The sequence below is a fragment of the Ranitomeya variabilis genome, chromosome 4 (assembly GCF_051348905.1).
Source record: "Ranitomeya variabilis isolate aRanVar5 chromosome 4, aRanVar5.hap1, whole genome shotgun sequence".
Classification (NCBI taxonomy): domain Eukaryota; kingdom Metazoa; phylum Chordata; class Amphibia; order Anura; family Dendrobatidae; genus Ranitomeya; species Ranitomeya variabilis.
Genome location: NC_135235.1, coordinates 608,234,756 through 608,261,874, shown reverse-complemented (window position 1 = coordinate 608,261,874; position 27,119 = coordinate 608,234,756). Strand labels below are relative to the sequence as shown.

The 27,119-nt window shown below is 38.5% G+C and overlaps 1 protein-coding gene across 5 annotated transcripts in view; it reads left to right on the top strand.

Moving 5' to 3' along the window:
* The window catches only part of AATK (apoptosis associated tyrosine kinase), a 140,473-nt gene that overhangs the window by 55,769 nt on the left and 57,585 nt on the right, over positions 1 to 27,119 (top strand). For 2 of the 5 annotated variants that reach the window (XM_077253333.1, XM_077253337.1), the window contains exon 2: positions 16,821 to 16,969. In XM_077253333.1, the coding sequence (XP_077109448.1) occupies positions 16,821 to 16,969 (149 nt within the window). Of the gene's footprint in view, positions 1 to 16,820; positions 16,970 to 17,507; positions 17,523 to 27,119 lie in introns of all 5 variants that reach the window. The other 3 variants (XM_077253334.1, XM_077253338.1, XM_077253332.1) reach the window with 2 other exon arrangements.

Sequence of the window (27,119 nt, the reverse complement as noted above, 5' to 3'; positions counted from 1 at the left end):
TTCAGAGAAAAACCATACAGTGGGGAAAAAAGTATTTGATACACTGACGATATTGCAAGTTTTTCCACCTACAAAGAAGGAGAGGTCTGCAATTTTTATCGTAGGTACACTTGAACTGTGAGAGACAGAATCTAAAAATTACAAAAAAAAAACAGAAGAACAAACATCACAATGTATGATTTTTACCTAATTAATTTGCACTTTATTGCATGAAATAAGTATTTGATACAATAGAAAAACAGACTTAATATTTGGTACAAAAACCTTTGTTTGCAATTAGAGGTCAGACGTTTCCTGTAGTTCTGCACACACTGCAGCAGGGATTTTGGCCCACTCCTCCATACAGATCTTCTCCAGATCTTTCAAAATTTGGGGATGTCGCTGGACATCATTGGGTTTCATCTCCCTCCAAAGGTTTTCTATTGGGTTCAAGTCTGGAGACTGGCTAGGCCACTCCAGGACCTTGAAATGCTCCTTACGGAACCACTCCTTAGTTGCCCTGGCTGTGTGTTTCGGGTCATTGTCTTGCTGGAAGACCCTGTCATGAGCCATCTGCAATGCTCTTAAAGGGAACCTGTCAGCAGGATTGTGCACAGTAACCTACAGTGTCCGGTCGGTGCCATTATCTAATATATAAAGCTGAATGTGTGTGTGTATGTATGTGTGTGGGTATGTCCGGGATTGGCATCTGCACCGTCGCAGCTACAGCCACAAAATTTTGCACAGTCACACGTCTGGACCCTGAGAGCGTCATAGGCTATATTGTGAGGCGAAATTTTAACCCCGCGCGTTCCAATTCACCAAACAATTTTGCCCCTATCTACATAATGGGGAAAAAGTGAAAGGAAAAGTGTTGGAGGCAAATTGACAGCTGCCAGATGTGAACAAGGGGGACTTAAAGAATGACAGCGATGGCGCCAAAGAGTATATACCGTACAGTTGCTAAGGTGGGGCCCCGACATGGGATACTCACCACACACGTGGATGTGAACACACACACAAAATGCGCCACACACTACCACGTGCTTGAACACATATCACCCTCAGCACACATTTCACCACACATACACCAACCTCACCACATAAAAGTCAAAACACAAAAGTCACCGCTCAAAACTCGCCACGTGCAAAACTTGCACACGCGGAAAAATTTCCACTTGCACAAAAGTTGCCTCACACAAAACTTGCACATACTCAAAACGCACCACACTTAAAACTCGCCACGTGCAAAACTCGCCATGCGCAAAGCTTGCTGCACACAACTTGCTACACTAACCTGTCACATGCAACTCGACACACAAAAAGTTGCTACACGCATGTCGCCACACAAAACTCATCTCACAAAAGTCGCTCCATGCATGTCGCCACACGCAACTCAACACACACAACTTGACACATAAAACTCGCCCTAAAACGCACACAAGTCTGGTATTATCCTTCAAAAATAAAAATCTGATTAATAAGCAGACAAACTACAAGAGCAACAACTGTACCATATAAGAAATACGGCAGCTGTCAGTCACATGACCTGTCTATTATGTGTATGTGTGAGCTAATATATACTGCCAGGGGGGATGGCTTCATGTTGGCTGGGGATTTATCAGGCTGCCAATTTAGCTTACAAATACTGAGGTAAAAATACTGAGCAAATAACGTGTGAACAAGGTCTAACACAGGAGGAGATGACACACAGATATGTACTATATACAGGAGGAGATGACACACAGGTATATACTATCACAGGTATATCCTATATACAGGGGAGATGACACACACATATATACAATATACAGGGGAGATGACACACAGGTATATACTATATACAGGAGGAGATGACACACTGGTATATACTATATACAGGGGAGATGACATACAGGTACATACTATATACAGGGGAGATGACACACAGGTATATACTATATACAGGGGAGATGACACACAGGTATATACTATATACAGGGGAGATGACACACGGGTATATACTATATACAGGAGGAGATGACACACAGTTATATACTATATACAGGAGGAGGTGACATACAGGTACATACTATATACAGGAGCAGATGACACACAGGTATATACTATATACAGGAGGAGATGACTTACAGGTATATACTATATAAAAGAGGAGATGACACATAGGTATATAGAGGAGGAGATTACATACAGCAGGTATATACTATATACAGGGGAGATGACATACAGGTATATACCATATACAGGAGATGACATACAGGTATATACTATATATAGGAGGAGATGACATACAGGTATATAGTATATACAGAAGAGATGACATACAGGTATATACTATATACAGGAGGAGATGACACATAGGTATAAACAATATACAGGAGGAGATGACATACAGCAGGTATATACTATTTACAGGGGAGATGACATACAGGTATATACTATATACAGGAGATGACATACAGGTGTATACTATATATAAGGGAGATGACAAACATGTATATACTGAGGGGAAAATGAGAGGTGTGAGGTGAAAATGAGGGGTGAGAGGTGAAAATGAAAAGGTGTGAGTGCAAAATGAGAGGAGTGAGGGAAATAGTGGAGTGATCGGAAAATGACAGATGTGAGGTCGAAATGACAAGTGTTAGGGGAGAATGAGAGGAGTGAGGGGAAAATAAGAGGAGTGAGGGGGAAAATGAGAGGTATAAGGGAGAAAATGAGAGATGTGAGGGGGAAAATGAGAGGCGTGATGGGAAAATAAGAGAAGTGAGGTGCTATAACTAACCACAGATATTTACTATGCCCAGGCAACGCCGGGCTCTTCAGCTAGTACTGAATAAAATGACAACTTGGTTGATGAAATCCGTCTTGTGTGATTGTTTCTTAATCTTTATTTTTAGTTTTGTGTTAATGAGATTCTCGTGCCCTAAGGCGGGGTTGGTGTATGTGGTGCTCTGATTATATATTCATAATGCAGACTGGTGACAGGTCACTGACCCCTCACTGACCTGCCCCCTAGTTTACATAATGAATACCAGCACATACTGAATAATAATAATAATAATAATAATAATAATAATAATAATAATAAAAAATGATTCTGCAGGCAGGTGCTTTGGCATTACATCTTATAAATAATAAATATAAATAAATAATTTTATATTCTTACAGACTGGACTTTTAAGGATATGGTGATACCAAATATGCTTACTTTAAAAAAAAAAATATTTATTTTTGAATGAGGAAAACAGGGCATTTCCAATTTACATTGCCATTACACAGTACACAGCAGGGGGCACATTTATAAGATTATCGCGGCACAGGAACATTTTATTTAAACACATCTAATTGTGGAAGTTATTACTATCCCAAGATCTCTTGATTAAAATGAACTTTTGTTTGTGGGAACACTTCCTTTAAATAGTGCTGAGTTACAATACCAGACATAATCTTTATAAAGCGCCAGCATATTCCGCAGCGCTTTACAATTCAGCAGTTCACATACAAGTCATAAGAAACAACGTTAAAGATACCGTAATACAATAATTAAAACTAAAATAATGACGACACTGCCCGTAAAAGCTTGTTAAAGAATTAAAAGAATTTGTTCACTTTTTACTCATGGGACTACCAAACTAAGATGACATGATGTGGTCTACTCAGAATACTGTACATCCATCCCGATGCAGGAACTATCAATATTTTTTACACAGCATTGTTGGCAGTCATAGTTCTCATTTAATTGCTAGACTTGTACTTGCTGGACGTCCAACAGTCATGACCACTTTTTCTATTGACTACTAAGAAGGAACATCATCACTGAGCACAATTTTCGGTGGTCACTGTACTTCTACAGAAGCCATTGTGTAGTTCCAAGTTAGTCTAACACTGAGCTATTTCCAGAAATACATGAGCACTGACAGCCCTGAACTGGATTGATATGCAGGCTCCCGAGCTTTCATGTCCTGATGGGCAGAACTTGTAGATTTGTTTATCACGGGGGAACATGGGAGATCAATGCAGGTCAATGTTCTCCAGCTTCTTCTCTGCTGTCTACATCAATGGTGCAGTCAGACAGTCTATCGATCCTGATGAGTTATGGGCTGTCCATAATGCATTCAAGATAATGCAGTGTGACTTATATCTATTTATTTATTTATTTTTATTATTATTATTATTATTATTATTTACAGTGTATACACACTCCTCAACATTGAAATTGTAACACCAAGAAGGAAAAGTAGTAGATGTTTGAAAATCTCAAGTTGGAGAGTTATGTTAACCCCTTCCCATATTCATACTTCTAGGTCGGCTGGTACTTACCGATTTTGGACATATGAACGTACGTCCTGGCGATTTGGGGCTCACAGAGGCCGTACACGCGATCACAGTGCATGATCTAACAACTAGTGTCTGCAGGATGTGACAGGCTATAAAATATAGCAATATATATAAATATAGGGCGCGTGCTTACATCTGTGGACACTGACATGGGTGAGAACTGATGATTGAAATACTAACCCCCTAGCTGCATCTAATGATTCAGTGGTCACCGAATTTATGATACCTTGACTATTACATTCATGTAGCGCATGTAGCGCTAGGGATTTTGTTACCCCTTATTCCACAGTGCATTGTCACTTTATATGGTATATTTATTTTAAAGGGTTTTTTTTTATCTTTGTAATTACTATGTCATGATGTTCATAGTGTGACACTCTTTGGGTGTACCTGTAACCTCATTTGAATTTCTCTGTTTTCTGACAATTGTTCTATGATAAAAGTGATTTATTTTTCTGTACATTTTAAAACTACTGCGCTATTAAAAAAAACTTTTTTTTATGATGTAATTGGTGGTTGTTTAGGTCCATATTTTTTGTATTCTATGTTAGTGGGGAGCTCCACTAGGTATTACCCATATTTTGTCCTGCTCTATTCTTTTAGGATGTTATTGTACTATGGGATCTGTGAGTTTGTTTCTCTTTATAAAATATAGCAATGCTTCGGCATAACTGCGATCAGACTGCAGAAAGTGAAAGTTCCATAGTGGGACTAAGTAAAAAAGTAAAAAAAAAAAAAAAAAAACAGATAAAAGTTGTGGAAACATAAAAAAATCACAAGATAATAATAATAATAAATATATATTGTACCCATACATAAACTACGAGGTATCGCCACATTCGGAACAACCCGACCTATAAATCAGTCCCACTAGTTAACTCCTTTAGTGAACACCGTAAAAAGACAAAAAAGAAACTTTATCATCATTCCGCCGAACAAAAAGTGGAATAAAACGCGATCAAAAAGACGAATGTAATTAAAAATGGTATTACTGAAAACGTCATCTTGTCCTGCAAAAAACAAGCTACCATACAGCTCCATCAGCTGAAAAATAAAAGTTATAGCTCTCAGAATAAAGCGATGCAAAAACAATAATTTCTTCTATAAAATAGTTTTTATTGTGTAAAAGCGGCAAAACATAAAAAAATATTATGAATGTGGTATCGCTTCAATCGTACTGACCCAAAGAATAAAGCTGACTTATCATTTTTACCACACACGGAATGGCATAAAAAAAGACAATTCCTGAAGTGTTTTTTTTTGTTTATTCTGCCTCCCAAAATCGGAATAGAAAGCGATCAAAAAATGTGATGTGCCCGAAAATGGTACCAATAAAAACGTCAGCTGATGCCGCAAAAAAACAAGCTGTCACGTGACTTTGTCAGCAGAAATATGGAAAAAAGCGTTTTTTTATGTGTCACAGCAGCCAAACATAAAAAACACAGCAAAACATAAATCTGGTATCGCATTGAGCTGAAATAAAGTCACCTAATCACTTATACCGCACAAGGAACGACGTAAAAAATAAATAGAACCAATTCTTCACCTGCTGTTGATTTTTTTAATTATGCGTCCCAGAGATTGCAGTAAGGCTCGGCGCACATTTATCCATTTTATCCATCTTCCATTTATTACAACGGGATTTGCTTGTAAATCTCTCTCGGGATCCAAAAAGTATCGTTTCTCCTTGCAGAGAGTGACATGTTAAGCATGTCGAGATGAGGAGACTTAAAGCCGCAATGCTCCTCTGGGAAATATGCAAATTGTCTCTTCAGAGAGGAAGATGACTAGAACTCTAGTGCCACCTATTGGAAGTAGCAATCCTAACAGTCAAAGTCGACCCCTTAACAAGCCTTGTCACATGACTTAGGATAAGAGCCAAACCAGATCCCAATTTGCAGACACTGTGGTACTGCCTCGTCAGGGCAAAGTGGAGATCTGGTTTGGCTGAATGAGAGGCTTCTGACCGGGATCCAAAAAGTATTGTTTCTCCTTGCAGAGAGTGCTTGTAAATCTCTGAAATACGTGATTATTGGAATCCCCAGCGGAAAATTCCCTATAATGAGGCAAATGGAGGCACTATGGATGCCATAGGACCTGTGATCCGGCGGTATCTGCCTTTTTAGGATTGCATAAAAGTGCCGTTGTCCAGTTTTGTGCACCTCTGAAAAAAAAGACACCGCTGAACAGAGGCCTGATAGAGCCCAGAGTAACTCTGCTGCCACGTTATAGTGAATGGATCCCTCTGGGGTTTAATCTGAATTACGTCTCGGAGATTTAAAGGAAAAACGAATGAGTGCTCAGCATAGAGCGCGAGATAAATGTAATCCAAGATACAATGTAAAATGTTCCAGATAAAAGCTCAATCCACAAAAAAAGTAAGTCTCCACTTACTTACCCCACTTGTTAACAGATGATGCTACTGGTAGCACAAAGGCTCTGGAAAATTGAATTGGCCCCCTAACCCCCCCCCCCCCCCCCCCCGATGTAATACTTCAATTTCTGTGCTCCCAAATCTAAATGCCCCAGCGTGCCTAACCCACAGTTAGTGTCCACATGTTTGGCATTTCTGTAGCGATGAGAACTCGCCTAATTTACCGGTGCGTGAGCTGGGCATAATGTACAGGCACTACAACGTACTGGTCACTACAACGGCAGTTTGCAATTTTCACTCAGCAACATCCACTTCTGCTTGTTTCTGAAAAACACCCATGGAGTCAAAATTGTCACGACACCTGTAGATAAATTCACAATGGGGGATATTTTCTAAAATGGGGTCACTTGAGGGGGGATACTACTCTTCTCACTTAGGGGCTCTGTATATGGAGTATACAAAGTATTATAGAAAATTCTACACTCCAGGATACCTCCAGTGTAACAGTACTGCTTAGTTTTACGGCAAGACTTGGGAGGGACCGAGCACTATTTCAATAGCGCTCCATTCGTCCCAAGTCTTGCTGTATGGCTAAGCAGTACTGTACGGCCAAATATGAAGTATTTCTACATTCAGCAGAAATTGTGGGACAAATTTTGGTGCCATTTTAACCATTTCCCAGGGTGAAAATGTAAAATCTGGAGCTAAAACAAAATTTGTGTGGTAAAAATGTACTTTAATTACTTTTGTCTTCATTGCCCAATAGCATAGAATTCTGTGACCCACATGGGGTGTCAATATAAGCACTGCACCCCTAGATGAATTAATTGAGAGGTGTAGTTTGTAAAATGGATTCTCTTATGGGGGGGTTCTGCTGTTCTGGCACCTCAGGAGCTCTGCTAATGTGACATGGCACTCTCAAACCAGTCCATCAAAAGGTGAACTCCAATATGGCGCTTCTTCCCTCCTGAGCTTTGCACTGTGCCTAAAAGTAGTTTTCGACCACATATGGGGTATTGGCATACTTAGGAGAAATTGCACAACAAACTTTGGGATCCATTTCTCATACTATCCTTGTGAAAATAAAAAATGTAAGGCTAAAATAACATTTTTGTGGGAAAAATGTGATTTATTTTATTTTCACGACTCTACGTTATAAACTTCTGTGAACCAGCTGGGGGTTCAAGGTGCTCACCACACATCTAGATACATTCCTTGAGGGGTCTAGCTTTCAAAATGATGTCACTTATGGGGGTTTTCCACTGTTTAGGTGCATCAGGGGCTCTTGAAATGCGACATTCCAAAAAATCACAACTTCTTTTCTGAGCCCTGCCATGAGCCCAAACAGTAGTTTACCCCCACCTATGGGGTATCTGTGTACTCAGGATAAATTGCACAACAACTTTTTGGGATGCATTTTCTCCTGTTATCCTTGTGAAAATAAAATGTTTTGGGTTAAAATAATATTTTTGTGGGAAAATGATTTTGGTTAATTTCAATGCGCTACGTTATAAAAGTCTGTGAAGCACCTGGGGGTTCAAGGTGCTCACCACACATCTAGATAAGTTCCAAAGTCGTGTAACTTGTGGGGGATTTCCACTGTTTAGGCACATCAGGTGCTCTTCAGACGCGACATGGCATCCATTAATTATTCCAGCAAATTTTGAATTCAAAAAGTCAAATGATGGTCCTTCCCTTCCAAGGTCTGCTGTGTGCCTAAACAGTAGTTTTTCCCCGACATATGGGGTATCAGCGTACTCAGGATAAATTGTAGAACAAATTGTATGGTGCTATTTCTCCTGTTAGGCCGGGGTCACACTTGCGAGTGCCATGCGAGAAACTTGTGCGAGTCTCTCGCATCAATACCTGACAGTGCCGCCGGCACTCGGGACCAGAGCGTGCGGCTGCATGTGTTTCTATGCAGCCGCACGCTCCGGTCCCGAGTGCAGGCGGTAGTGCCGGGTATTGATGTGCGAGTTTCTCGCATGGCACTCGCAAGTGTGATCCCGGCCTTACTCTTGTAAAAATGCAAAATTTGGGACTAAAAATCTTCTGTGGTGAAAATGTGATTTTTTTTTTCATGGCTCAATGTTATAAACTGTGAAGCACCTGGGGGTTCAAAGTGCACACACATCCAGATAAGTTTCCTGAGGGGTCTAGTTTCCAAAATATTGTCACTTGTGGGGGGTTTCCACTGTTTAGGCACATCAGGGCCTCCAAACACAACATGGCATCGGTTAATTATTCCAGCAAATTTTACATTAAAAAATGAAATGGCGCTCTTTCCCTTCCGAGCTCTGCCATATGCCCAAACAGTGGTTTTCCCCCACATATGGGGTATCAGCTTGCTCAGGAGAAATTGCCCAACAAATTTTGTGGTCTAATTTTTCCTGTTACCCTTGCAAAATTACAAAAATTTGGGTCTAAAGTATCATTTGTGTGACAAAAATTTAAATGTTCGTGTTTTCTTTCCACATTCCAAAAATTCCTATGAAGCACCTGAAGGGTTAATAAATGTCTTGAATGTGGTTTTGAGCACTTTGAGAGGTGCAGTTTTTAGAATGGTGTCACTTTTGTGTATTTTCTGTCATGTAGACCCCTGAAAGTCACTTCAAATATGATGTGGTCCCTAAAAAATGTTTTTTTTTAAATTTTGGAAAATTGAGAAATCGCTGGTCAAATTTTAACCCTTATAACTTCCTAACAAAAAAAAATGTTTCAAAAATTGTGCTGATGCAAATTCGACATGTGTGAAATGTTAATTATTAACTATTTTGTGTTATATAACTCTCTGATTTAAGGGCATAAAAATTAAAAGTTTGAAAATTGTTTTTTTTTCCACAAATAAACGAATGTAATATCGAAGAAATTTTACCACTATCATAAAGTACAATATGTCATGAAAAAAACAGCTCAGAATCACCGGGATCCATTGAAGCGTTCCAGAGTTATCACTTCATAAAGTGACAGTAGTAAAAATTGTACAATTCGGTTTGGTCATGATAGTGCAAACAGCCTTGGGGGGGGGGGGGAGGGGTTAATGATGTGCAAATGATGACAAAATTGGAAACAAAATTTTCAAAAGCTCTCGATTTATTCAGTATTAATTATGAGCGCCATGGGCAGAAATCCCAGTTACAGGCTTAGTATTAGTATTATCTGTGAGGTTATTAGTGGTCGTCTATGTTCTGCTGTGCTCAATGCACTTGACCAAATCCTCAAGATCCGCTGCTGGCAGCTACCTGTGTAACTTGCCAACCCACGACATCCCAGATGTGCTCGATGGGAGACAAGTTTGGTGACGCTCACAGTACGACAAGCAACATGCAACCTGGCATTGACCTGGACAGGGGCTGAAATTCAGCCCTGGCATTTGAAATTACACAGGCCCATGCTGTCCCCGTCCCCAAGCGCCATTTGGGAATATATTACAAATATTACCCTTGATCGAGGAAAGCAAGATTTACTACAAGACCAATATTTGTAATGATACCCATGGCCTGCTGGGGTAAGTGAGTCAGCGTGCTCCGTCACAACTCTTAAGGCTATGTGCACACGATGCGGATTTTGCTGCGGATCCACAGCGGATCTGCAGCTGCGGGTCCGCAGCAGCTTCCCATGAGTTTACAGTACAATGTAAACCTATGGGAAACCGAAAACGCTGTGCCCATGCTGCGGAAAAAAACGCGTGGAAACGCAGCGGTTTACATTTCGCAGCATGTCAATTCTTTGTGCGGAATCTGCAGCGGTTTTACACCTGCTCCATAATAGAAAACCGCAGGTGTAAAACCGCAGTGGAATATGCACAAAAACCGCAGTAAATCCGCTATTAAAAAAAAAAAACGCTGTGTTTTTGCCCTGCGGATTTATCAAATCCGCTGCGGAAAAATCCGCAGAGGACAATTCTATGTGTGCACATACCCTTACGGTTTGGGTGTCTTGAGAACACAGATTCAGCTAACAACGTAGCAGAAAAGGCAGCCCACGACCAGACAGGCCCTTCCGGCATTTGCCAAAATTGCCAGATGGCCAGTCCAGCCCTGGATCTGAAACATGTTGGAGAACTGGTTCCATCACCAAATCAAGCTGTTACAATGGGTGGAAGACAGACTAAACTTTAGCAGCCAGTGCAGGCAGTAGCTGCAAAGGCAAAAAAAATAATGGGGTGCATTAAAAGAAGCATAGATTTTCATGACGATAACTTAGATACTGTGTACAATTTGGTCTCCCATGTATAAGAAGGACATAGTTGAACTAGAGCGGGTGCAGAGAAGAGCGACAAAGGTTATTAAAGGAATGGGTAAATTACAGTACCAAGACAAGTTATCAAACTTGGGGTTATTCAATTTGAAAAAACTAAGACTTAGTGGCGATCTTATTACAATGTACAATATATGAAGGGACAGTACAGATATCTTCTAGTGATCTTTATATACCTAGGCATGTGACAGGGGGGCATCCTCTACATTTAGAGGAAAGAAAGATTAATCATAATCACAGGAGGCGACTCTTAACTGTAAGGCTAGGTTCACATTGCGTTAATGTATGCACGCTAACGGACAGCGTTGCACGGCGAAAATGTTGCAATTAACGCCATGCAACGGGTCCGTTAGCGCACCCATTGACAGCAATGTAAATTTCGCCTGCAGCGCATCACTAGCGCGTGCCTTTTTCGGCTCGCGCTAGCGATGTACCGTTCTTCTGTGGCGCGCCTCGGACGCTGCTTCCCCGAGGTCCGTTCCCCGCTCTCGCAGATCGGGGATCTGCGAGAGCGGGGACGTTAACGCGACCCCTAACGCGGCCCCTAAATAAACATTGCGTTAGCGCAATCCGCTAGCGCTAAACGGATTGCCCTAACGCAATGTGAACCTAGCCTAAGAGAATTAAGATTAGAGATTCTTTACTGGGAGAGCAATGAGTGAGGCTATGGAACGCCATATGATGTTGTAATGGTTGATTCATTGCAAAAGATCAAGGAGGGCCTGGATGCCTTTCTTGAATAACATGATATTACAAATTATGAGTACTAGATTTTGTGATGGGACACTGATCAAAAGAACTAGTCTGATTGCCATATGTGCTGCTGGGAAGGAATTTTCCCCTTATATGGGGAAATAAACATCTACCTCATGGAGGTTTTGCCTACCTTTGGATCAACATGTTAGCCTATGAAGTGAACTCAATGGTCTTATGTCTACTTTCAACCTTAAAAATTATGAAACTCTGCCTGGAATGAAGAGAAAATGTGTTTGGCACTGTCCATTATGCCACCTCACACCATATTTCCGGAAGTATGATCTGTGTGACCTTGCCTTGTGAAGGTCTCTCGATGGCATTGCCTATATGATCACGAAATGAGACCAGAGGATGAAATGGAGCAATTTAAGATGGAATGGAGCTCTATCCCCTTGAGCAATGAGTTCCTCCTTAATCTTGGACACCATGATAGCCGGAGATTGAGCATGAGACCAGGTATTGTGCAACACCATGAAGAAGCCTTCAAGAGGGACCATCACACTGGTCATAAGCCTGGGATTATGGTGCGGGGGTGGCATAATGTACAGTAACATTGATTTGGTGAAACAATTTTTCCGGTAGAATCCAAACCTCTGACATTAAAACTGTTTCCCCTGCCAAGATCTTCATGGACGAGCAGCTTTATGCAGCCTTACAATACCAAGTACAATACCAAGTGCCGGATTAAGTGGTGTAAAGCAGTCACCACGGGACTCTGGAGAAAATGTGTTCTGTATAGTGACGGATCACACTTCTCTACCTGGCATCTGATAAACGAATCTGGGTTTGGTGAATGCTAGGAGAACATTACCCGCCAGACTACTTTGTGCCCGCTATACAGTTTGGTGGATGAGGGATTATGCTATAGGCTTGTATTTCAGTTGTCGGCCTCGATCCCTTAGATCCAGTGAAGGTAAAGCTTAGTGTTTTAGCACAAGACATTTTTGACAGTTGTAGCTTTCAACTTTTTAGGATCAATTTGGAGAAGGCCCTTTTCGTTCCCCATGACTGTGTCTAAAGCATGAAGCAAGGTTGGAGGAGTTTGGTGGAAAAACATGACCGACTGCACAGATCCTTGACCTCAGCCCCGTCCAAAACTTGTGGGATGAAATAGAACAGAGATGTTGAGCCCTCTCATTCAACATCAGTGTCTGACCTCACTAATGCTTTTCTGGATGAATGGGCAAAACGTCTCCCAGATGCAATCCACAACCTTGTAGAAAGTCTTCCACAAAAGTGGACGTTATAGCTGCAAAGGGAGGACCAACTCCAAATTACTGCATATTGATTTTGAATGGGATGTCATACAAGCTGCGATATGTGTAATGTGGAGGTGACCCAAAACTTTTGTCCATAGTCTGTATCTAAATATATTGCTTTAATACTACCCCTTTATCCAAGAATATACAGGTGCTTCTCACAAAATTAGAATATAATCAAAAAGTTAATTTATTTCAGTTCTTCAATACAAAAAGTGAAACTCATTTATAGAGTCATTACAAACAGTTATCTGTTTCAAGTGTTTATTTCTGTTCATGTTGATGATTATGGCTTAAAGCCAATGAAAACCCCAAAAGTTACTACTGTATCTCAGTAAATTAGAATAATTAACAAAAAAAACACCTGCAAAGGCTTCATAATTGTTTAAAAAGGTCCCTTAGTTGGTTTCAGCAGGCTCCACAATCATGGGGACAATCATGACTGACTTGACAGATGTCCAGAAGGCAGTCATTGACACACTCCACAAGGAGGGTAAGCCACAAAAGGTCATTGCTAAAGAAGCTGGCTGTTCACAGAGTGCTGTGTCCAAGCATATTAATGGAAAGTTGAGTGGAAGGAAAAGTACAAGAATATAACTACTATAATACTGCCCCTATGTACAAGAATATAGCCACAATAATACTGCCCCTATGTACAAGAATATAACTACTATAATACTGCCCCTATGTACAAGAATATAACTACTATAATACTGCCCTTATGTACAAGAATATAACTACTATAATACTGTCCCTATGTACAAGAATATAACTACTATAATACTGTCCCTATGTACAAAAATATAATTACTATAATACTGCTCCTATGTACAAGAATATACTATAATACTGCCCCTATGTACAAGAATATAACTACTATAATACTGCCCCCTATGTACAAGAATATAACTACTATAATACTACCCCTATGTACAAGAATATAACTACTATAATACTGCCCCCTATGTACAAGAATATAACTACTATAATACTGCCCCTATGTACAAGAACATAGCTACTATAATACTGCCCCTATGTACAAGAATATAACTACTATAATACTGCCCCTATGTACAAGAATATAACTACTATAATACTGCCCCCTATGTACAAGAATATAACTACTATAATACTGCCCCTATGTACAAGAATATAGCTACTACAATACTGCCCCTATGTACAAGAATATAACTACTATAATACTGCCCCTATGTACAAGAATATAACTACTATAATACTGCTCCTATGTACAAGAATATAACTACTATAATACTGCCCCCTATGTACAAGAATATAACTACTATAATACTGCCCCTATGTACAAGAATATAACTACTATAATACTGCCCCCTATGTAGAAGAATATAACTACTATAATACTGCCCCCTATGTACAAGAATATAACTACTATAATACTGCCCCTATGTACAAGAATATAACTACTATAATACTGCCCCTATGTACAAGAATATAACTACTATAATACTGCCCCTATGTACAAGAATATAACTGCTATAATACTGCCCCTATGTACAAGAATATAACTGCTATAATACTGCCCCTATGTACAAGAATATAACTACTATAATACTGCCCCTATGTACAAGAATATAACTACTATAATACCGCTCTGTGTACAAGAATATAACTACTATAATACTGCCGCTATGTACAAGAATATAAATACTATAATATTGCCCCCTATGTACAAGAATATAACAATATTATATACTTCTCTGCAGAGTAAACTGATAATAATACATCATTCAAAATGGCCATTGTCATAAAATTCATAACAAATAGTTTCCAAAATCTTAAGTCAGCATCACTACATTTACTAACAACTAATAAAAGTTATATCATTTTTTAAGAGTCAGTATGGTGATCAGATGGTGTTTGCTTGGCAGGACACTTGTTCATCACATGAAAGGGCTTGGTCCTGACTTCATCGGTGGCACGGCTTTGAATAACAAGGGCTGATTGTGCAGTGTTAACTTTTTATTGCCTAAAATGCTTTCCCTCAAAATAACTCTGTATTATGTCACCCCCCGGTGGCGAGAACATGGTATTGCTTTTCTAAATAGTATTTGTATGTAGTATTTATAATAATCTTTATTTTTATATAGCGCTAACATATTCCGCAGCGCTTTACAGACACTATCATCGCTGTCCCCAATGGGGCTCACAATCTAAATTCCCTATCAGTATGTCTTTTGGAATGTGGGAGGAAACCCACACAAACTCCTTGAAGATGTTGTCCTTGGTGGGATTTGAACCCAGGACTCCAGCGCTGCAAGGCTGCAGTGCCAACCACTGAGCCACCGTATTTATCAGTTTAGTGAATGACAACCTATATGGATCCCATTACAACACCCTCTCAGGGCAGTCCAATGTGACCATTTACATATACTGTATAAGGAGAGGTTTTATACACACAATGTTAGGATAGCTGGGGTACAAGGAAAAGGACCCCTACTACAGCTGTAACGCAGCTTCTCTGATGAATTGCTGTATATCTGCACAGATTTCACCTTAATTAAAAGGGTTGTGTGAGAATAGAAAAATGCTGTGACATCACTGCATTATGCCAGTACAGTACATTATGTGACCGTAATACCTGCATGGTGACATCACTAGGTTTTTGTTTCCTGTGCTGTGATGTCACAGTGTACATGACAACCATTACTGTATGTATTATTCCTGTGCTTATATATGATATCATGGTGTGCATTCATCAATCACTGTTGCAATATATTATGACGTCACAGTGTGCATTACCTGTATACTGTAACATCACTGCGTTGTTTATTATCCCTTTATTATGATATTATGATGTGCATTATCCCGGACCTATGACATCATTGTACTAACTATACCACTATTGTGATATCATGATGTGCACATTCCTTTCACTGAGATATTACTGTGTGCTTAATCCATGTACTGTGACATCACTGTGCTAATTATTTCGCTCTTGTGATATATTACTGTGTGCACTATACCTGCATTATGTCATCACTATTGTACTATTAGTATTATATCTGCCCTATGACATCACTGTGTGCCTTGTACCTGTAATGTGACATCACTATGCTAAGTAATCCACTTTTGTGAAATCATACTGTACATTATCCATGTACTATAGAACCATTGTGTTCATTATCAGTGACATCACTGTGTGCATTATTATCCTTGTATTGTGACATTACTGTGTGCATAATCCCTGTTCTCTGACATCACTGTGTGCATTATTCCTGTACTGTGACCTCAAGGTGTACAATATCCCTGTACTGCAACATCAATGCATTTATTACCTGTGTACTGAGACAAAACTATACATTATCTCTGTGCTGACACATCACTGTGCACATTATCCCTGTACTGTGACATCACTGTGTGCATTTTAACTGTAGTCTGACATCCCTGCTACCATCATCCTTGTACTGTAAAACACCTGTTTGCATTATCGCTGTACTGTGACATCACTGTGTGTATTATCCCTGTACTGTGACATCACTGTGTGCATTATCCCTGTAATGTGACATCATTGTGTATATCATCTGTGTACTGTGATACGATTGTGTGCATTATCGCTGCACTGTGACATCACTCTGTGTATTATCCCTGAACTGACGTTAGTTTCTGTATTATGACTATACTGTTATATCACTGTGGGCATTATCTCTGTGTATTAGGCTAGCCATAATAATGATACACTTTCTTTATTCTGAACTTGCTTCTGTACGTTTTCATGATGGAGTAAAGCCCCCATTACAAGCTTGGTTATGGGGCCCATGCCTACTTGTTACACCTCACACTTCTGTAACAATGCCTGCATTTCCTCCCTTCCCCAGATGGAGCAGCGCTGACTGAATTGTCCTGGCCATCCTCGCTTGCGGTGGTGGCAGTTTCGTTCTCTGGACTCATCACTTTCATATTCCTCATGCTCGCCTGTCTGTGCTGCAAAAAGGGGGACATTGGATTCAAGGTAGGGACATTCAAGGTAGGAACAATGTTTGGAGACCATAACTGTGTCCCTTTGTGAGGTCAGTGTGTCTCCATCTGTAGCAGTCTCCTGTAGAACAAAGCAGATGTAGCAGAGCTGGATTTGTCCTCTAGTGTGAAACTACAACACCCAGCATGCCCTGATAGTCTCTACTCTCAGGTAGGAAATAAATAGTCTAGTCTATAAAACTTTTACTGCCCCTTTAAAAATAATGATATTTTTTCACCTGCTATCCCAGGTAAATAAATGGGTAACAACCAATCATTGAAATCAGTTGCGGATAAGTTTCACTCTGCTACATCCACAAAAGCAGCTCTGCTACAGTTTACACCTTGTTTTTGATGTTGTAACCCCTCTAGTTTCGGCATTCATTCCTTGCTTTGTGATGGGACCATTTGATTTCTAGTGATTCCTCTGCTGATCCCTACCCTGTCTGTGCGTTAGTTTATATAGCTCCCTCTGTCTGTAGTCATGTGACTGCTATATGATGTCATTCTCTCATCTTTTTTTTTTTCGCTCCGGATGTTTTATTTAGCAGATCGACAAATTGGTGAGTAGTGAAAAAGGCAGAATATAAGGGAACTAGTATACAAGACAAACTGGTATATACAGCACCACTACTATACAAGAAGAACTAGTATATACAGCACCGCTAGTATACAAGGAGAACTAGTATATACAGCACCACTACTATACAAGAAGAACTAGTATATACAGCACCGCTAGTATACAAGGAGAACTAGTATATACCATACCACTACTATACAAGAAGAATTAGTATATACAGCACCGCTAGTATACAAGGAGAACTAGTATATACAGCACCACTAGTATACAAGGAGAACTAGTATATACAGCACCACTAGTATACAAGGAGAACTAGTATATACAGCACCACTAGTATACAAGGAGAACTAGTATATACAGCACCGCTAGAATACAAGAAGAACTAGTATATACAGCACCACTAGTATACAAGGAGAACTAGTATATACAGCACCGCTAGAATACAAGAAGAACTAGTATATACAGCACCACTAGTATACAAGGAGAACTAGTATATACAGCACCACTAGTATACAAGGAGAACTAGTATATACAGCACCACTAGTATACAAGAAGAACTAGTATATACAGCACCACTAATATACAAGGAGAACTAGTATATACAGCACCGCTAGTATACAAGGAGAACTAGTATATACAGCACCACTAGTATGCAAGAAGAACTAGTATATACAGCACCACTAATATACAAGGAGAACTAGTATATATAGCACCGCTAGTATACAAGGACAACTAGTATATACAGCACCGCTAGTATACAAGGAGAACTAGTATATACAGCACCACTACTATACAAGGAGAACTAGTATATACAGCACCGCTAGTATACAAGGAGAACTAGTATATACAGCACCACTACTATACAAGGAGAACTAGTATATACAGCACCACTAGTATACAAGGAGATCTAGTATATACAGCTCCACTAGTATACAAGGAGAACTAGTATATACAGCACCTCTAGTATACAAGGAGAGCTAGTATATACAGCACCACTAATATACAAGGAGAACTAGTATATACAGGACCATTAGTATACAAGGAGAACTAGTATATACAGCACAACTAGTAGACAAGAAGAACTAGTATATACAGCACCACTACTATATAAGAAGAACTAGTATATACAGCACCAATACTATACAAGAAGAACTAGTATATACAGCACCACTAGTATACAAGGAGAACTAGTATATACAGCACCGCTAGTAGACAAGGAGAACTAGTATATACAGCACCGCTAGTATACAAGGAGAACTAGTATATACAGCACCACTAGTATACAAGAAGAACTAGTATATACAGCACCATTAGTATCCAAGGAGAACTAGTATATACAGCACCACTAGTATACGAGGAGAACTATTATATACAGCACCACTAGTATACGAGGAGAACTAGTATATACAGCACCGCTAGTAAACAAGGAGAACTAATATATACAGCACCGCTAGTATACAAGGAGAACTAGTATATACAGCACCGCTAGTATACAGGGAAAACTAGTATATACAGCACCGCTAGTATACAGGGAGAACTAGTATATACAGCACCGCTAGTATACAAAGAGAACTAGTATATACAGCACTGCTAGTATGCAAGGAGTACTAGTATATACAGCACCACTAGCATACAAGGAGAACTAGTATATACAGCACCACTAGCATACAAGGAGAACTAGTATATACAGCACCACTACTATACAAGAAGAACTAGTATATACAGCACCACTAGCATACAAGGAGAACTAGTATATACAGCACCGCTAGTATACAGGGAGAACTAGTATATACAGCACCGCTAGTATACAAGGAGAACTAGTATATACAGCACTGCTAGTATGCAAGGAGAACTAGTATATACAGCACCACTAGCATACAAGGAGAACTAGTATATACAGCATCACTACTATACAAGAAGAACTAGTATATACAGCACCACTAGCATACAAGGAGAACTAGTATATACAGCACCACTAGTAGACAAGAAGAACTAGTATATACAGCACCACTACTATACAAGAAGAACTACTATATACAGCACCAATACTATACAAGAAGAACTAGTATATGCAGCACCACTAGTATACAAGGAGAACTAGTATATACAGCACCGCTAGTATACAAGGAGAACTAGTATATACAGCACTGCTAGTATACAAGGAGAACTAGTATATACAGCACCATTAGTATCCAAGGAGAACTAGTATATACAGCACCACTAGTATACAAGGAGAAATAGTATATACAGCACCGCTACTACACAAGAACCATTATATACGGCACCATTAGTATACAGGGATAACTAGTATATACAGCACCTCTAATATAAAAGGAGAACTAGTATATACAGCACCGCTAGTATACAATAAGAACTAGTATATACAGCACCACTAATATACAAAGAGATCTAGTACATACAGCACCGCTACTATACAAGAACTATTGTATACAGCACCGATACTGTACAAGGAGAACTAGTATATACAGCACCATTAGCATACAAGGAGAACTAGTATATACAGCACCACTAGTATACAAGAAGAACTAGTATATACCACACCACTACTATACAAGAAAAACTAGTATATACAGCACCGCTAGTATACAAGAAGAACTAGTATATATAGCACCGCTAGTATACAAGGAGAACTAGTATATACAGCACCACTAGTATACAAGGAGAACTAGTATATACAGCACCGATACTATACAAGGAGAACTAGTATATACAGCACCACTAGTATACAAGGAGAACTAGTATATACAGCACCATTAGTATACAAGGAGAACTAGTATATACAGCACCACTAGTATACAAGGAGAACTAGTATATACAGCACCATTAGTATACAAGGAGAACTAGTATATACAGCACCACTAGTATACAAGAAGAACTAGTATATACAGCACCGCTAGTATACAAGAAGAACTAGAATATACAGCACCATTAGCATACAAGGAGAACTAGCATATACAGCACCACTAGTATACAAGGAGAACTAGTATATACAGCACCGCTAGTATGCAAGGAAAACTAGTATATACAGCACTATTAGTATAGAAGGAGAACTAGTATATACAGCACCGATACTATACAAGGAGAACTAGTATATACAGCACAACTAGTATACAAGGAGAACTAGTATATACAGCACCACTAATATACAAAGAGATCTAGTATAGACAGCACCGCTACTATAGAAGAACTATTATATACAGCACCGATACTATACAAGGAGAACTAGTATATACAGCACCACTAGTATAGAAGGAGAACTAGTATATACAGCACCATTAGTATACAAAGAGATCTAGTATATACAGCACCACTAGTATACAAGGAGAACTAGTATATACAGCACCATTAATATACAAGGAGAACTAGTATATACAGCACCACTAATATACAAGGAGAACTAGTATGTACAGCACAACTAGTATACAAGGAGAACTAGTATATACAGCACCGCTAGTATACAAGAAGAACTAGTATATACAGCACTATTAGTATAGAAGGAGAACTAGTATATACAGCACCATTAGTATACAAGGAGAACTAGTATATACAGCACCACTAGTATACAAGAAGAACTAGTATATACAGCACCGCTAGTATACAAGAAGAACTAGTATATACAGCACCACTAGTATACAAGAAGTATTATATACATCACCGATACTATACAAGGAGAACTAGTATATACAGCACCACTAGTATAGAAGGAGAACTAGTATATACAGCACCACTAGTATACAAGAAGAACTAGTATATACAGCACCACTAGTATACAAGGAGAACTAGTATATACAGCACCGCTAGTATACAAGAAGAACTAGTATATACAGCACCACTACTATAGAGGGAGAACTAGTATATACAGCACCATTAGTATACAAGGAGAACTAGTATATACAGCACCACTAATATACAAGGAGAACTAGTATATACAGCACAACTAGTATACAAGGAGAACTAGTATATACAGCACCGCTAGTATACAAGGAGAACTAGTATATACAGCACCACTAATATACAAGGAGAACTAGTATATACAGCACAACTAGTATACAAGGAGAACTAGTATATACAGCACCGCTAGTATACAAGAAGAACTAGTATATACAGCACAACTAGTATACAAGGAGAACTAGTATATACAGCACCGCTAGTATACAAGAAGAACTAGTATATACAGCACCATTAGTATACAAGGAGAACTGGTATATACAGCACCACTAGTATACAAGGAGAACTAGTATATACAGCACCATTAGTATACAAGGAGAACTGGTATATACAGCACCACTAGTATACAAGAAGAACTAGTATATACAGCACCGCTAGTATACAAGAAGAACTAGCATATACAGCACCACGAGTATACAAGAAGTATTATATACATCACCGATACTATACAAGGAGAACTAGTATATACAGCACCACTAGTATAGAAGGAGAACTAGTATATACAGCACCGCTAGTATACAAGAAGAACTAGTATATACAGCACCACTACTATAGAGGGAGAACTAGTATATACAGCACTATTAGTATACAAGGAGAACTAGTATATACAGCACCACTAATATACAAAGAGATCTAGTATAGACAGCACCGCTACTATACAATAAATATTATATACAGCACCGATACTATACAAGGAGAACTAGTATATACAGCACCACTAGTATACAAGGAGAACTAGTATATAAAGCACCACTAGTATACAAGAAGAACTAGTATATACAGCACTATTAGTATACAAGGAGAACTAGTATATACAGCACCACTAGTATACAAGAAGAACTAGTATATACAGCACCACTAGTATACAAGAAGAACTAGTATATACAGCACTATTAGTATACAAGGAGAACTAGTATATACAGCACCACTAGTATACAAGAAGAACTAGTATATACAGCACCACTAGTATACAAGGAGAACTAGTATATACAGCACCATTATTATACAAGGAGAACTGGTATATACAGCACCACTAATATACAAAGAGATCTAGTATAGACAGCACCGCTACTATACAAGAACTATTATATACAGCACCGATACTATACAAGGAGAACTAGTATATACAGCACCACTAGTATACAAGGAGAACTAGTATATACAGCACCACTAGTATACAAGGAGAACTAGTATATAAAGCACCACTAGTATACAAGGAGAACTAGTATATACAGCACAGCTAGTATACAAGGAGAACTAGTATATACATCACCACTAATATACAAGGAGAACTAGTATATACAGCACCACTAATATACAAAGAGATCTAGTATAGACAGCACCACTACTATACAAGAACTATTATATACAGCACCAATACTATACAAGGAGAACTAGTATATACAGCACCACTAGTATACAGGGAGAACTAGTATATACAGCACCACTAGTATGCAAGGAGAACTAGTATATACAGCACAACTAGTATACAAGGAGAACTAGTATATACAGCACCACTAATAAACAAAGAGATCTAGTATATACAGCACCACTACTATACAAGAACTATTATACACAGCACCGATACTATACAAGGAGAACTAGTATATACAGCACAACTAGTATACAAGGAGAACTAGTATATACAGCACTGCTAGTATACAAGAAGAACTAGTATATACAGCACTATTAGTATAGAAGGAGAACTAGTATATACAGCACCACTAGTATACAAGGAGAACTAGTATATACAGCACCATTAGTATACAAGGAGAACTAGTATATACAGCACCACTAGTATACAAGAAGAACTAATATATACAGCACCGCTAGTATACAAGAAGAACTAGCATATACAGCACCACTAGTATACAAGAAGTATTATATACATCACCGATACTATACAAGGAGAACTAGTATATACAGCACCACTAGTATAGAAGGAGAACTAGTATATACAGCACTACTAGTATACAAGAAGAACTAGTATATACAGCACCACTAGTATACAAGGAGAACTAGTATATACAGCACCGCTAGTATACAAGAAGAACTAGTATATACAGCACCACTACTATAGAGGGAGAACTAGTATATACAGCACCATTAGTATACAAGGAGAACTAGTATATACAGCACCACTAATATACAAGGAGAACTAGTATATACAGCACAACTAGTATACAAGGAGAACTAGTATATACAGCACCACTAATAAACAAAGAGATCTAGTATATACAGCACCACTACTATACAAGAACTATTATACACAGCACCGATACTATACAAGGAGAACTAGTATATACAGCACCACTAGTATACAAGGAGAACTAGTATATACAGCACCACTAGTATACAAGAAGAACTAGTATATACAGCACCACTAGTATACAAGGAGAACTAGTATATACAGCACCATTATTATACAAGGAGAACTACTATATACAGCACCACTAATATACAAGGAGAACTAGTATATACAGCACCACTAATATACAAAGAGATCTAGTATAGACCGCACCGCTACTATACAAGAACTATTATATACAGCACCACTAGTATACAGGGGGAACTAGTATATACAGCACCACTAGTATGCAAGGAGAACTAGTATATACAGCACCGCTAGTATACAAGGAGAACTAGTATATACAGCACCACTACTATACAAGGAGAACTAGTATATACAGCACAACTAGTATACAAAGAGATCTAGTATATACAGCACCACTAGTATAGAAGGAGAACTAGTATATACAGCACCACTAGTATAGAAGGAGAACTAGTATATACAGCACCATTAGTATACAAGGAGAACTAGTATATACAGCACCGATACTATACAAGGAGAACTAGTATATACAGCACAACTAGTATACAAGGAGAACTAGTATATACAGCACCGCTAGTATACAAGAAGAACTAGTATATACAGCACTATTAGTATAGAAGGAGAACTAGTATATACAGCACCGATACTATACAAGGAGAACTAGTATATACAGCACAACTAGTATACAAGGAGAACTAGTATATACAGCACCACTAATATACAAAGAGATCTAGTATATACAGCACCGCTAATATACAAGGAGAACTAGTATATACAACACCGCTAGTATACAAGAAGAACTAGTATATACAGCACTATTAGTATAGAAGGAGAACTAGCATATACAGCACCACTAGTATACAAGGAGAACTAGTATATACAGCACCACTTGTATAGAAGGAGAACTAGTATATACAGCACAACTAGTATACAAAGAGATCTAGTATATACAGCACCACTAGTATACAAGGAGAACTAGTATATACAGCACCACTAGTAAAGGAGAACTAGTATATACAGCACCATTAGTATACAAGGAGAACTAGTATATACAGCACCACTAGTAAAGGAGAACTAGTATATACAGCACCATTAGTATACAAGGAGAACTAGTATATACAGCACCCTCTAGTATAGAAGGAGAACTAGTATATACAGCACCATTAGTATACAAGGAGAACTAGTATATACAGCACCACTAGTATACAAGGAGAACTAGTATATACAGCACTGCTAGTATACAAGGAGAAATAGTATATACAGCACCGCTAGTATACAAGAAGAACTAGTATATACAGCACTATTAGTATAGAAGGAGAACTAGTATATACAGCACCACTAGTATACAAGGAGAACTAGTATATACAGCACCGCTAGTATGCAAGGAGAACTAGTATATACAGCACTATTAGTATAGAAGGAGAACTAGTATATACAGCACCACTAGTATAGAAGGAGAACTAGTATATAGAGCACAACTAGTATACAAAGAGAACTAGTATATACAGCACCACTAGTATACAAGGAGAACTAGTATATACAGCACCACTAGTATAGAAGGAGAACTAGTATATACAGCACCATTAGTATACAAGGAGAACTAGTATATACAGCACAACTAGTATACAAGGAGAACTAGTATATACAGCACCGCTAGTATACAAGAAGAACTAGTATATACAGCACTATTAGTATAGAAGGAGAACTAGTATATACAGCACCGATACTATACAAGGAGAACTAGTATATACAGCACAACTAGTATACAAAGAGATCTAGTATATACAGCACCACTAGTATAGAAGGAGAACTAGTATATACAGCACCACTAATATAGAAGGAGAACTAGTATATACAGCACCATTAGTATACAAGGAGAACTAGTATATACAGCACCGATACTATACAAGGAGAACTAGTATATACAGCACAACTAGTATACAAGGAGAACTAGTATATACAGCACCGCTAGTATACAAGAAGAACTAGTATATACAGCACTATTAGTATAGAAGGAGAACTAGTATATACAGCACCGATACTATACAAGGAGAACTAGTATATACAGCACAACTAGTATACAAGGAGAACTAGTATATACAGCACCACTAATATACAAAGAGATCTAGTATATACAGCACCGCTAATATACAAGGAGAACTAGTATATACAACACCGCTAGTATACAAGAAGAACTAGTATATACAGCACTATTAGTATAGAAGGAGAACTAGCATATACAGCACCACTAGTATACAAGGAGAACTAGTATATACAGCACCACTTGTATAGAAGGAGAACTAGTATATACAGCACAACTAGTATACAAAGAGATCTAGTATATACAGCACCACTAGTATACAAGGAGAACTAGTATATACAGCACCACTAGTAAAGGAGAACTAGTATATACAGCACCATTAGTATACAAGGAGAACTAGTATATACAGCACCCTCTAGTATAGAAGGAGAACTAGTATATACAGCACCATTAGTATACAAGGAGAACTAGTATATACAGCACCACTAGTATACAAGAACTAGTATATACAGCACTGCTAGTATACAAGGAGAAATAGTATATACAGCACCGCTAGTATACAAGAAGAACTAGTATATACAGCACTATTAGTATAGAAGGAGAACTAGTATATACAGCACCACTAGTATACAAGGAGAACTAGTATATACAGCACCGCTAGTATGCAAGGAGAACTAGTATATACAGCACTATTAGTATAGAAGGAGAACTAGTATATACAGCACCACTAGTATAGAAGGAGAACTAGTATATAGAGCACAACTAGTATACAAAGAGAACTAGTATATACAGCACCACTAGTATACAAGGAGAACTAGTATATACAGCACCACTAGTATAGAAGGAGAACTAGTATATACAGCACCATTAGTATACAAGGAGAACTAGTATATACAGCACAACTAGTATACAAGGAGAACTAGTATATACAGCACCGCTAGTATACAAGAAGAACTAGTATATACAGCACTATTAGTATAGAAGGAGAACTAGTATATACAGCACCGATACTATACAAGGAGAACTAGTATATACAGCACAACTAGTATACAAGGAGAACTAGTATATACAGCACCACTAATATACAAAGAGATCTAGTATATACAGCACCGCTAATATACAAGGAGAACTAGTATATACAACACCGCTAGTATACAAGAAGAACTAGTATATACAGCACTATTAGTATAGAAGGAGAACTAGCATATACAGCACCACTAGTATACAAGGAGAACTAG